General features: G+C 38.9%; 1 protein-coding gene across 2 annotated transcripts in view; it reads right to left on the bottom strand.

Moving 5' to 3' along the window:
* The window catches only part of LOC126194494 (nucleolar complex protein 2 homolog), a 125,526-nt gene that overhangs the window by 38,743 nt on the left and 71,715 nt on the right, over nucleotides 1-15,068 (bottom strand). For both annotated transcript variants that reach the window (XM_049932770.1, XM_049932771.1), the window contains exon 9: nucleotides 2,110-2,241. In XM_049932770.1, the coding sequence (XP_049788727.1) occupies nucleotides 2,110-2,241 (132 nt within the window). The remainder of the gene's footprint in view (nucleotides 1-2,109; nucleotides 2,242-15,068) is intronic.

The following is a 15,068-nucleotide window of genomic DNA, read 5'->3' as shown; positions in this document are numbered from 1 at the left end:
TCATGTTGCTGCATATGCCAATGTCTCTTCGCCTGTCGCGTACAGGTTTTGGATGTGCTACAGAGAGACTGGTCAATACACAAGGGAAGTGGGACAAGTTCGCTGACACAATACAACTCCACATGAAGACTAATATTCAGCCAATTTTGCATTGTGGCATAGTACAGATACTGCCATAATGCTGCAAGATGATCTCAGAAGAGCCACTGGAGCCACAGTGTTCAGTCGGACTATAAGGAATAGATTACAAGACAGGACCTTACTACCCACACGTCCTGTTTGAGTACACCCCTTGACATGGCATCATCTCACAGCATGCCTTCAATTCCACCTTTCTCATGTCAACTGGCAACTTCATCACTGGTGAAACGTGTTATTCACAAACAGATTTCCTCCGATGTACGGCCAAATTTATGTGTGGAGATGCCGTGTCGAGCAGTGCCCACGCCGTGTCGAGCAGTGCCCACCAGATGTCGTCCAGGAAATCGACAGATTCGGCTAAAGTTCTGGGACGGTGTGGGGTGGCATCGGTGTCGAGAGCTCTATGGATGTTGTCGTTCACAGTCACCTTACCACCGTGCAATAAATCGAACAGATCCTGTCTGACCGTGTTGGCGGTGGCTGCTGCATATGGTGAATTCCTTCTTATGCACGATAATACCAGGTTCTGCGTGCTGCATATTATCAGGGATGTCTTGTGAAGCCTGGACATTGAAGTAATGGAATGGCAAACACTGAGTACCAACCTAAACCCCACTGAGCAGGTGAGAGACATGCTAGCCAGACATATTCTTGGTCATCCTGTTCAACCAGACACTTCAAGATCTCTCAATGAAGAATGGGAACGGATACTGCAGGGTGACCTACATAGGCTTATATGGAGTGGGCCAGATAGGTGTCAGGCTCACAGAGGGCTTACATATTTCTGAATCTCTCAATATTAAATTAAAAGCAGATGGGACTACAGTAAGGATGATTGTTTCCAATTTCTTTTGACACCCACCAGACATTTCAGTTTTTGATGCGTGCAGGAATGAGGATGTATTGACATTTTGTTGCCTACTTAATTTGTGAAAGATAGAGGTATAATGAGGTAACATACTCTGTCCTCAATTATTGCTCAATGGAACATGGCGGATGTCCAAAGTTATGTTCCCCTAATTCTTTTGGGCAGTGTATACTGAAGAGACAAACTAAGTTAGGGACTATATATATCAATACGGACGTTGTTCGTCACGGACAGCAAATCGGCACGATAGGATTTGCTGATAGTCACTGAATGTGAACAAGAAGAGTCGGGTGATTAATGAAAAGGAATGTGCATTATAATATGCACATAATATTTATTTAGAAAAAAAGGTAATGATGAGTGCAGCAGGAGGACAGATTAGGTGGCTAAATGTTAAACTTGGGCAAGAGAATTGTCAAGATGTGGATAAATTTTGATATCTTTAAAGTACAAACCATAAAGACTCCAGAAAGACATAGTAAGATGGATTACGAGACAGAAAGGCTTTCTATAAAAAGAAATAGTTGCTGACATCCAAAACTAAAAATCTTGACTACAGAAAGATATTCACGAAAGGTTGTGGTCAAAGACGGGTGAAAAATATGGGAACGACAGGAATGAAAACAATTAGAAACCTTTGAAATATGATGTTACAGGAGATTGTTGAAGATCAGATACATTCATCAAGTTAGGAATGAATGAAGGCATTACTTCCTCACTCAGTGGGAAAAGAAAATCTAATAACAAACATGAAAGAGAGAGAGAGAGAGAGAGAGAGAGAGAGAGAGAGAATGGTTGGGCACACATTACAATATCAGTCATTGCTGAAACTTCTTGTTTAATGAATGGTGAAGGGAAGACTTAAAATGGAACACCTGAATATGTATTTATAAGGCAGTGTGTGTTTGATTTATAGTGAAACAGTTATGCTAAATGAAGAGGATGGCTGGCAAATGACAGGAATGGAATTGCATGAAACCAAACTTACGGGTGATAACTGGAACAATTACTTAGTTCCAATAAATGAGCAGCAACACATATGGGTCATTTTAAAGCTTATAATTTCAGTAATTAATTATATTAGAAATAATGCTACTTACCTCGAGAAGAAAAGGCAACACAGGTATGAATACACCTGAATTTGCTGAGAGTTCTATTAACATTTCAAGGCAGTGGAACCGAAGAGGAAAGTACTGTGCAGAAGGTACTAACTTGATGGTTCCAATGGAAACCTACAATAAAATTGAAACATAAAATATCATGAAAACCATTTAAAATCTGAATCATCATACATTTGGAAACAAACTGTTGATTTAAAAAAAAAGTAGAAAACACACAAAATTCATTTACAACAGTAATGGAAATTCCTAGATGGAGCAATACATAAAATAAGGGAAAGGCAACCTCTCACCTGTAGTGGACCAATGCATGTAGCACAGAAATACCTAACAGGAAAGAGCATCCAAACTAGCTTTTGAGCTCTTGCCCTTTTTCTAAAAAAAAAAGTACACACCTTCATATACACACAAATACACAGACACCCAAATGTGCTCGCACATGGCCATGGTGAGACGGAGTATTGATACTCTAACGCTATTTTGTCTAAAACTGACATGGTGGGACCGTGGCTGTGTACAATTAATGTAGTTAATCCTTACAAAGAAGAAGACAGCAACCAACCACTATTAATACTGCTATTTACTTAGGTAAATAGCACCATAACTGGTTTCGAACAACAAGTTCATCATCAGGCGGCTGTTCACATGATTTGCAAGATACACTTTCCATAATTTTCAGTTTTCGATTTTTATTCTTCCACTGGGGTGAAATATTCTTGGTGTGTTTATATGGTATTATGTAGATACTGTGCTATATAAAAGGAGCAACATAGTGGTGAGATAAAATGAATAATATGACAGTAACAATTATATTAACATCTATGGTACACTGAAATTTTGAATCAAGTATAGTTGCAGTAATGAGGAGGAGGAAGCAAGGAAGGAAAGAACGAATGAAGCGAGGAAGGAAAGAAAGAAAGAAAGAACGAAGTGAGGAAGGAAAGTATGAAGGAAGGAAGGAGGGAGGGAGGGAGGGAGGGAGGGAAGGAAGGAAAGAAGGAGGGATGGGAGGGAGGGAGGGGAGGGAGGGAGGGAGGGAGTGCATGAGGGAGGGGAGGGGGGAGAGAGAGAGCAGTTCAGAGAAACTTGGGCTTGAATGGAGTATACAGATGGCCCACATTGTGAAGCAGCTGTTGAAGTCATTTGTGTTGAGGCATGCAGTATGTTCAGTAAATGGATGGCCAAAGATTACAGCATTTAACAGTTTGGGAGTGGCCATTCATACATGTAGAAAGTTGGTTACTTGTCATATCCACATAGAATGCTGTATAGTGATTGAAGCAGAGCTGACATATAACATGACTGCTTTCATACATGACCCTGCCTCAAAATGGGTGGGAAATGCCTGCGACTAGACTGCAGTAAAACGCCACAAACCCAAAGCAATAAGTCTCCCTATTGGTCATCCCAATTTCACTGGGTAAAATGCTCCCACGGAATGCATCTCTGCCTTTTTTTTACCAACACCTCCAGTCTATTGCATGTAACTTCCCATCCTACATTCCCCATTCCTACTTCCTTCACCATATCTCCACAACCTGTCTAGTTCAGATTCATGGATGATATTTTCACAATCTGGACTCATTGCAAGGACAATCGTTGCTCTTTCCTTCACAACTTCAACACCTACTCTCAAATCCACATCACATGTTTCTTCACAGCTCATCGAGCCACCTTTCCAGATGTCAATCTCTACCTCTCAGATAGCTCCATAAATATGTTTGACCATATCAAGTGCACCAACCACTTGACCATATCAAGTGCACCAACCACCAACAGTACAGCCACTTTCACAACTGTTACCCATTCCATGTTAAAAAGTCTCTTCCTTACAGCCTTGCCCAGCCCCAGCCCCCCCCCCCCCCCCCATGGATGCCACATCTGCTGTGGAAAGGAGGGGTTGTCCAAATACACCAATAACCTTACCAGAAGAGACTTCATGAACACACAATATCCTATTCAACTGATCCATCAACAAATCTCCCATACCATCTGCTCCTCTGACATCAGTAAACCTGTTAACCAGCCACCAATCACAACTTCTCTGATCACCCAGTATCACCCTGGCCTTGAAAAGCTCAACCACATCCTCCACCAGGGCTTCAACTACCTCTGATATCCTACTCATACCATCCAATGTAGCATTCTGATGCCCACCCAACCTATGGAATGTTCTTGTCACCACTATTTTAGTTCTATTCCCAATCCTGCACCACATGAGTTACTCCCCTGTGGTCAACACAGAAGCAAACCTGTCCCATACACCCATCCATCACAGTCCAGTCACAAGAATTTCCTATTCAATAAATCACAGGGTCATGTGTTAAAGCAGTCATGTTATATATCAGCTCTACTCGCATGAGGGGCCATCGTCAAATTGTGGCAAACCACAAACTTGACCATCGAGTAGTTGTACATGCTACACACCACAAAACAAATTATTTCAACAGCTGTTTCACTGTTCAAACCATCTGGATATTCTCTTCTAGCACAAGTTTCTCTGAACTATGTAGATAGTGTGGAAGAGGGGTATGGATTGGGGAGGGATTTTTTTTTTTTGGGGGGGGGGGGGAGGAAATATGTAGATAAGGGAAAAGACTAGTAGGATAGTGTAGTGGTGGATTAGAAAGCTTGTGTAGTGCTGGAAGGGGAGCCACCAAAGGAGAAGTAATTGCAAGTGAGGATCCAGTTGGTCAGGGTGAGTAGGAAGGAGGTTGTGGGTTTGGAGTCAATCAATAGTTGGGAATTAAGGTGGCAATGTCTTGGGCACTGGAGATGTTAATGTAGAGGGACATGGCATTAACAGTAATGGGCAGGGAGCCAGATGGTAAAGGAATACAAACTGTGGAAAGTTGGTGAAGGAAATAGTTTGTGTCTTTCATATAGAAGGGTACATGATGAGTAATAGGCTGAAGGTGTTGGTCCACGAGAGCTGAGATTCTCCCTGTGGAGGCACAGTAACTGGCCACAATGAGGTGTCCTAGGTGGCTGGGTTTATGGACTTTAGAAAGCATGTAGAAGGTAGGAGTGAGGACATAAATGTGTGATTCTGACACACTTCTGTAGTGATTTTATATAAAAAATAACATATTCAAGATCAAGTTTAAGGAGCTAACAAAATAATTTATTAATAATCATAAAATAACTCCAGAAAGAAACCAAATGGATGAAACAAAAAGGCTGAAAGTAAGTAATCAGCACCCTCTGCTGGCATAGCCACAGGAATGCAGTCCAAGTGAGATAATCAGAGGAACTTAACCACTCTCGTACTCCACAACATGCCATGTCAAGAAAACGATCATAAAAATTTGTTTCAGTCAATAACATCACAGTCAATGAATACAATATATAAAGAGAGACCAAATAATCAAGTACGAATGTAATATGATCGATGTAAGAAAATGAAGAAAATATCTAATGGACTCTATAACAGGCAATGGCAAAGCAAAATACACAGAAGAGAAGTGGTAGATGACTAACATAAAATGTTGTCAAACAAAAAAAATGTAAGCACTGGGCTCAAAATCGCTTTGTCCACTGAGCTCTCTTGTTGGCTCCTTTTTTTCTTTATTTTTGCCTTTATACACTTCAAGATCTTCCAACAAATTGTGAACATGTGATTTTTGTGCCCTGTGGAAAATGAAAATTATACTCAATGCTCCCTATAGTATGGTTGGTTTCTGCTAACTGTAATCCCAAGGCAGTTCTGCTATGTGACTGCAAATGCTCCTTAACCCCTACATTAAAAGAGCAGCTGGTTTGTCTGGTATAATATTCATCATATTACAGTAAATTCTGTATACCCAGAGTCACAAAATTTGCCATATAAACTTCTTAACTTACGTTTTACATGAAGTTTTTGAGCTTTAACAACTTTAAAAATGACTAACATTATATTTTCTGTAACATTTCTCTCTCTGCCTGGACATACTGCTGTGAAATTCTACTGGGGTGGTTTGCATTCTTTCTTTATAATTTCTCTCTCTCTCTTTTTAAGTGTGCACCTGTTATTTATTTTTTCTCTCTTTAGCCTATTGTACTGACACTGAGGTGAAAAAGGCTTTTTTACATTATGGTGGATGGCATGAATAATTGACTGTTCAGAATTACTTTAACAATATTATGAAAAGGACAGTAGTTACTCATCATACGGTGCAGATGCTGAGTCACAGATAGGCACAATAAAAAGGTTGACAAAAATAGGGCTTTTGGCCAACAAGGCCTTCGTTATAGACAGAAACACACACACACACACACACACACACACACACACACACACACACACACACACACGATCGCAGTCTCTGGCTGCCGAGACCACATGTAGCCTCAGAAGCCAGATACTGTGGTCATGTATCTGCGGCTTGTGTGTGTGTGTGTGTGTGTGTGTGTGTGTGTGTGTGTGTGTGTGCGCGCGCGTGTGCGTTCTATCTCCAACGAAGACCTTGTTGGTGGAAAGACCATTTTATGACAGTCCTTTTGTTGTGTCTATCTGTGACTCAGCATTTGTGCTATGTGGTGAGTAGCAACTATCCTTTTTCTAATATTGTTACACTTCATCCTGAATTTTCTATTCCAGAATTACTTCAAGGTTGAGAACTATGACAGAAGTAGTGAGTGGGGACACCATGAGGGAGGCACAGATTGTAATCCACCGATCTCGCATAACCTGTTGCCACAGCAAACCCCCAAAGTTGTCTAACCTTTCCTGGTGCTCATACTTGGTCAATTCTCTGTAACAGCTGAATGATAACTGGCACAGTAATTACAATGACTGACTTCAAAGCTAGGTATTGCAAGAATTGTTCAGTGAGTCACTTCTTGAAGGTGAGAGCATTCATTTCCGAATGGAAGTTATTATTGTTTTTCTTACACACCTAAATTCACTTTTACTCTGAGGAGCCAAATTAGAAGAAGAGCCAGTATGCAGATTAAGTATCTGAGAACCTTTTTCTAAGGTAATTTTAAAACTGCCAGTACGATCATTCATTTTCCAACAGGTATTCAAGGAACGATTCTTATTCACCCATGTTTCATTAAGGTAATACAATGTAGAAATACCTCCTCCTCTTTTATTGTGCATCTTTATAACGGATGTGCTTTGTGGTGCTTCTATGACATTTCTTTCAAATAAAAACTCTCTCCTTAACTTGTTTAAAACCAATGTATTTTAAAATTCTTTACACTGACAAAGCACTACCTTTGAAGCCAATTTGCTCAGGCATAATTGTAACAAGTTTTTGTGATGTTGGGTATTCCTTTCTCATATACATTTCAAACTGAGCACTTTGCAACATTGTTATCAAAATTATCTATTTGTGTTACAGATTTCTTTCAATGTAGATGATTTTCAGGGGACGCGAAAACAAATGTTCCAGAGGTTTCTACAGCTCCAACACTTTTGTTTACTATTCTCTGTACAGTTCTCTTGCCAACACATGCTTCTGTGGTTCATTCTCGAGTCTTCAAAATGTCAAAAATAGAAGTACCGTTTTCAGATTCACATTTGAAGAAGTTATAAATGATAGACGTAAACCTCTTCACCAGCTTGTGAAGCATCTACATCTACATGATTATCCTGCAATTCACAAGTAAGTGCCTGGCAGAGGATTCATAAAACAACCTTAAAGCTATTTCTATACCATTCCCCTCTCTAACAGCTTGCAGGAAACACAAACGCTGTTATGTTTCCCTGCGAGCTCTAATTTTTCTTATTTTATTATGATGAACATTCCTCCATATGTAAGTGGGTGCCAACAAACTACTTTCACACTCTGAAGAGAAAGCTGGAGTCTGAAATTTCATGGGAAAACCCGGCCACAGCAAAAAACCCCTTGTTTTGATGATTGCCACCCCAATTCATCTATCATATCTGTGGCTGTCTCTCCCCCCTATTTCACGATAACACTAAACGAGTTGTCCATCTTTGAACTTTTTTGCTATGGATCCCACACCTGACAGCAATACTCCAGAAGATGGAGGAAGTAATCTAGTAGACCTGTTGCACTTTGCAAGTGCTCTACCAATAAATCACAGTCTTTAGTTTGATTTTCACACAACATTGACCATGTGATTGTTGCATTTTAAGTTATTCATAATTGTAATTCCTAAGTATTTATCTGAATTTACACCCTTTAGAGTTGTTTGTTTTATCCTGTAAGCCGAATTTAGTGGATTCCTTTTAGTACATGTGAGGCTGTCTGCAGACTTTTCATTATTTAGAGTCAATTGCCACTTTTCTCATAATACAGATATCTTGTCTAAGTTGTTTTAATTTCTGATGACTTTGCAAGACAGTAAATCGCTGTACCATCTGCAAACAGTTTAAGAGAGCTGCTCAGATTGTCTCCTAAATCGTTTATCAGATCAGGAACAAATGACAGATATCACTTCTGTTTTACTTGATGGTTTTCCCTTGATTACTACATTCAGTGATCTTTGTGACAGGAAATCATGAAACCACTCACATGACTAAGATGATACTCCATAGGTATGCAATTTAATTAAAGTTGCTTGTGAGGAACTTCACGTACATTGCTGTCACCTGACATATTCATCTGGGAATCACACATTCACAGCTATAATGTTAAAAGAAAGTAACATCAACATCTAATTGAATGATTCGATTGTTCTGTGAATGAAACTGGGCTGTCACAAAATACAGGAACAGTGCAGTTTGTGGGAGAGAGATTCTCACAAACTAGTTTTTAACTCGCAGCTAGCCGCTTGGAGAGAGGATGAATCTTATTGGCTGCTATCAGTTAATGGTGGGGGACAAGCAGAAAGGCTGAAAGTAGGGTCACCTTCCAACATGACACAAGCTATAACTTTAATATCAAAAAAGTTCCCAACGCCAATAATTCAGTAACAATGCATTTGTGTAAACTGTCCTTATATCATATCAATAATTTGTTGCCGCAGATAAAATTAAAATGAAAACATAATGCAGCTCTTCCAGAACATATCAATGCAAGTCTAATCTTCATAAAGTGAGTAACTGGCAAGTCTGAGTGAGCAAAATGAAATGGAACATTCCATGTGGGAGATGGCAATTCTACTTCGTGCTTCCTTGCACACCTAGTGAACTGTCAATCCTAAAGTAATTTTGAACAAACTACCACACTTATGATGCTATCTGTACTTTGGTATTCTGAAAACTGAAAATTTATGTTTTGTTGTGGACTTTCTTAATAGTAAGGTTTGGTAGTTAATGGGGTCACCTTCTTCTATTTCCATGGTAAAAGTTATTTTTGGATGACTGCTGCCAATTGCTTGTGCAAAGTATTTTAGTTGTGGAGCCTCGAAACAAAATTTTACCAGACTACTACCCATCACAAGATCATATTTTTGAGTGTATATTTTGTCATTCAATGTAAAAAAAACACACACTGTAAGCTAAAGCAAAATCTAAAAATTCAATTAGTTCTGTACATCCTGCAATACTAATCTTATTATGAGCAGTTTATGTCTAATAATTTCAATAGTTTATAATAGAGGGAAACATTCCACGTGGGAAAAATATATCTAAAAACAAAGATGATGTGACTTACCAAACGAAAGCGCTGGCAGGTCGATAGAAACACAAACAAACACAAACATACACACAAAATTCTAGCTTTCGCAACCAACGGTTGCTTCGTGAGTAAAGAGGGAAGGAGAGGGAAAGACGAAAGGATGTGGGTTTTAAGACTCCTCGTCTTTGAATATCTCTGCTTGTGTCTGTATATGTGTGGATGGATATGTGTGTGTGTGCGAGTGTATACCCGTCCTTTTTTCCCCCTAAGGTAAGTCTTTCTGCTCCCGGGATTGGAATGACTCCTTACCCTCTCCCTTAAAACCCACATCCTTTCGTCTTTCCCTCTCCTTCCCTCTTTCCTGACGAAGCAACCGTTGGTTGCGAAAGCTAGAATTTTGTGTGTATGTTTGTGTTTCTATCGACCTGCCAGCGCTTTCGTTTGGTAAGTCACATCATCTTAATTTCAATAGTTTCTTTTACGCAGACATTACTGTAGAGGTTTTGTACAACCAGGGGTGCTAGAGGTGCATTATTTGGTATGTGTGTATCCTTGATTGCATTTGCAAGCTCAGAACTGTTTTTAACACCAAAACAGGTACTGAATATGTAAACAGATTTAAGTTCGTTGTTAAGAAACATACAATCACTACCACAGTGTTCAAAATCATCATATTTTAAGTGCATGTTTTCCACATGTATGAAAGTAATATTTTTCATTATGGCAGATTTTATTGTTTTAAATATGTAAGCTGTCCACTAGTTGTATTTATTTCTCCCACATTTTCCTGAAGATGGTCTTCACTAGAGACAGGAAAATTTTGAGAAAACGATAATGCAAACAAAAGAATGCAAAATTAGCTGTTTTTAGTAAAATAATACAAAATTAGCAATTTGTACAAGACCTCACGAAATTTGTAATTTTGCCACATAAAAATGTTATAAATCTGTGAATGGCATGTTACTAATATTTGTAACTATAAAAACAATCAATTATTGATAAAATTATTTAATTGGATAGACAAAAAAATCTACTCACCAAGTGGTGGCAGAAAACACACACACACACACACACACACACACACACACACACAGAGACTGTTGTGATTAGCAAGCTTACCATATGGTTAAGTCTCCCCTGGCCCGCAGTTCTGGGTGACTTTCCCAAAATCGACCCCTTTTCGTAGACCTCTCCAGTCCTTTTACTTCACCCTTCTTCCTTCCCCTTCAGCCATTCTGCCTGAAGAAGGAGCCACTGGCTCTGTAAACTTGCCAATCACAACAGTATTTGTGTGTGTGTGTGAGTGTGTGTGTGTGTGTGTGTGTGTGTGTTTTGCTGCCGCTTGGTGAGTAGATTTGTAACTGATAGTCATTGAAAGTTAAAATTGCATTTTGACTTCTAATCTCCTCTAGGCTGTGTAATATTAAATGATGGAGCATTTTCTGTGCAACAAACTTTGATGTGATGAGGAACATGGCACTGAAATTGGCAAAAAAGAACAACAAATTTGGCAAAAGAGTTTGGCAAAGATAACATTAAAACATGAAAAAAAACTCTGAAATGGCATAAACAACACCTAATTTGGCAGAGAGACAACCAACTGAAGAAAAAACTTATTTAAGGAAAAAACTTACTTGATAAGAAACATCTAATTTGTCAAAAAATATCAAATTTGGAAAAAACACCAAATTTTGCAAAATTTGACACGCTATTTGGCAACAAACAACACTGAATTTGGAAAAAAGTCAACACTGAATTTGGGAACGGGAAGGGTGGGGGTGGGGGGTGGGGAGGGGAATTGGGGAACAACACAGAATTAGCAAAAAAAAGCAACACCAATTTGTGTAGCAATAAATTAAAAAATAAAACAACAACTGATGTCAAAATTGGAAGACACACCAAAATTGGGGAAAAAACCAAACAAGAAAACCACACAAATTTGTCAAGAATACACAGATTTGGGGAAAAATAAAAAGGAAAAAAAAACAAATTTGGCAAAATACAACACCAAATTTGGTTGATTGAAACCATTAGTTTAAGATCCAAAATGTTTTGTGATAATAGAGGGATATAAAAGAAATTTATTCTACACTTTCTGGTTTACTGTTTTATTCATGACTGTATTGTGGCTTGCAAAAATAAAGCAAATAACTGAAAACTTAATTAATGCCTTTGAATTCTGATGCCTCCTAAATAGGATACTACCACTTGCTGAAGAAGTTGTAGGAGACTACCAATGTGGGTTTAGACGCAACAGATGAACAGTGGACCACCTATTTACCTTACGTCAAACAACAGATAAATGCTGGGAATATAATACAGACCTGCACATGCTCTTCATAGACTTCAAAAAAGCCTATGACAGCGTACACAGGGGTACTATAATCAGAGTGCTAAAGGAATTTCAGTTTCCATCTAAAATAATCCACTTTGTGGCAATGTGTAGAACAAACACTCCGTAAAGTACAGACAAGTACCAATCTACCAGAACAGTTTGAAGTTCAAACCGGCCTCAGACAGGGAGACGCCCTCTCCACTATATTACTCAACCTTGTGCTAGAAAAAAATAGACTGGGAATTTATGAAAACTGACCCCATTGGAATACCCCTAGACAACATGTCAATGACTCGACTGGCATACACAAATGCCTGTATAATCCTAATCAGCGGTAGTAGAGAAGAGCTCAGAAGAATGGCAGGCTCATACTGCTAGATTGCCAGTAGAGCAGGCCTGCAAGTCAGTGAAGATAAGACAAAATACATGGTCCTGAGCAAGTCAGTGAGAGATGGGCACCTGCTCACAGTGGACAGTCTCCAATTCAAAAGGTCAAATACTTTCAAATACCTTGGTAGTCTCTGCAGTAATCAGAACCACTGTGAAATTGAAGTAAATGCAAGAATTGTCGGAGGCAACAGAGCGTACTTTAGACTTCAGGATGTGCTGAAGAAAAGATCCCCGTCAAGAAGTTTTAAGATCAGGCTGTACCAAAGTATGATTATGCCGGTCATTATGTACGGTTGTGAAAGCCCCACCTTTAGGAGAACAGATGAAGGGAAACTACTTATTTTCGACCGAAAAATCTTCCAAAGGATATATGGTCCTGTGATAGATTCACAAACAGGAGAATGGAAAATTTGAAAAAAAAAAAAAAAACAAGAATTAAAAGAGCTTTACGCACAGTCTGACATTATAAAAAGAATAAGAAGAAGAAGGTTGACCGGGGCTGGACATGTAGCAAGGATGAATGAAGAGAGGCTACCCCATAATTTGTTTCTGGGAGCTGCAGCTGGAAGGAGGTACCGGGAACGACCGTGGACAAGAGGGAAGGACAATATTGACAAGGACACCGAGGATATTGGACTAGGAGCGGGCGAGTGGTGGCAGGAGGCTCGCAACCGGGATGATGGAGGAGGAGTGTGGAGCAGGCATATGGTCACTAAGGCCCAAGCCACGGATAAGTAAGTAAGTAAGTAAGAATTCTGATTTATGAGCAAATGAAATTTCCTAATACACTTTACCAATGTATTACATTATATTCTATGGAATTAGATATATTAAATCATAGTTTTTAATCATTTATTTGTTGTTTTTAAAAATGATAAGTTCCTCCATTTAGCTAATTTTTTCATTACTTTAATAACCAAAAATAGTGAGATTATTTTAGGCTACTACAAACCCAATCATTACATAAATACTTATCATACTTACACCGAAAAAATAAAATATAGAGTTGAATAACAAAAAGTTGGAATTACTTACATGGACATGAATTGAATAAATCATAATAAAAAGTGCAAAAAAAGTAATCAGATGAACAGCTATGCACAAGCACATGACTTACACTATGAGAAAAATTCTTGGTGCACTCATAATATACAACAACCATTTGTTCCAAGTACTGAATCACTGCTCAACAGGCTTACTGTTAGTCAGAAACATTGAGAAGTATTGATTAGGTTGAAAATCATGAACAGTTTCAGACACAAAGTTCCATCATCCAGTAAGAATGTCACAAGAAAAACAGTACAGACTCAGTTAAAGGTTACTATTAATGTGATTTCTCCAAGTCATGGGTGTGGGATGGGTGGACTATTTACTCAAAAAAAAAAAAAGATCTGTCACACATCTATGCAACAGGGAAACAACACAAGTCAAAATGCTAGAAGGAGGGACATGTCTTAGATCAAAAGCAAGAACATAAACATTCGCACTTAGGCACCATAACAGTGAGAGTAGTGCCTGCATGAACAGCCTGCTGGTTTACCAGTTGGGCACAAGAATGCTGGGAACTGGCATATGAACTACTGTGGGTGGGGATTATAAAACTGCAGTACTAAATGGACTGTCCACTTACACAAATATAAGGCCTTCAACAATAAGGATGAAACAGGACCATGGTGTAACACAAAAAAGTTACAGTAACAATATCATGAAAAGGAAACTCGCTACTCACCATATAGCGAAAATGCTGAGTCTCAGATAGGCAGAACAAAAAGACTGTCACAAAAAAAGCTTTCGGCCATTAAAGTCCTTGTCAACAATAGATGACACACACACACACACACACACACACACACACACAAACGCAACTTGCACACACAACTGCAGTTTCAGGCAGTGTGGTTTCAGTTGCTTGAGACTGCAGTCGTGTGTGGGAGTTGCATTTGTGTGTGTGTTTTTGATGTAAGCCTTACAGGCCGAAAGCTTTATTTGTGACAGTCTTTTTGTTGTGCCTATCTGCGACTCAGCATCACCGCTATATAATGAGTAGCGACTTTCCTTTTCATAATACTGTTACATTCCATCCTGGATTTTCCACTGTTTGATAAATGTTACAGTAATACACATCAAAAAAACCCTTTCATAATACAATGAAACCCAGTATCTAGTCAACAAAAATTGGGTACTCCATATAAAAACTTTATACTAAAATCAAAAAAAAGCCCTATTTAGGCAATAAAATATGTTGAGGGAGTGGTTAGATCATATAATGCAACCCCATCTGTGTCATACTGTGTGCACTTGTGTAACAGTTAAACACTATCCTGCATGGGAATGCTCCTAAAATGCTATTCAAACAGCAACACCAGCTACATTAACGCATAAAATTTTATTCAAGGAACAATCAGAACTTTGGGTCACACTGATTAGATTGAAAATCCACTTCATTTGTGAATGATATATCTTTAACTGCATGATTACTTTTGGAGGCCTGAAGCTCCATTGTTGGGTGTCACACACCACAACGAGAAGAGGGTAGGACATGGTACAATGTGTTGTTAACTTTACAAGAAAAACAAGTAAATATTCGGGTAATGGCTACTACTCACATGGCTTATTAAGTCATGGGTGTGGGATGGAAGGCCCAATTACAAAAGATGCACTTGCACTTAGGAGACATTTGGAACTGCAACAGGAGAAACAAC

Source organism: Schistocerca nitens, chromosome 1 (assembly GCF_023898315.1).
Source record: "Schistocerca nitens isolate TAMUIC-IGC-003100 chromosome 1, iqSchNite1.1, whole genome shotgun sequence".
Classification (NCBI taxonomy): Eukaryota; Metazoa; Arthropoda; class Insecta; order Orthoptera; family Acrididae; genus Schistocerca; species Schistocerca nitens.
This window is presented reverse-complemented; position numbering and strand designations above follow the sequence as displayed.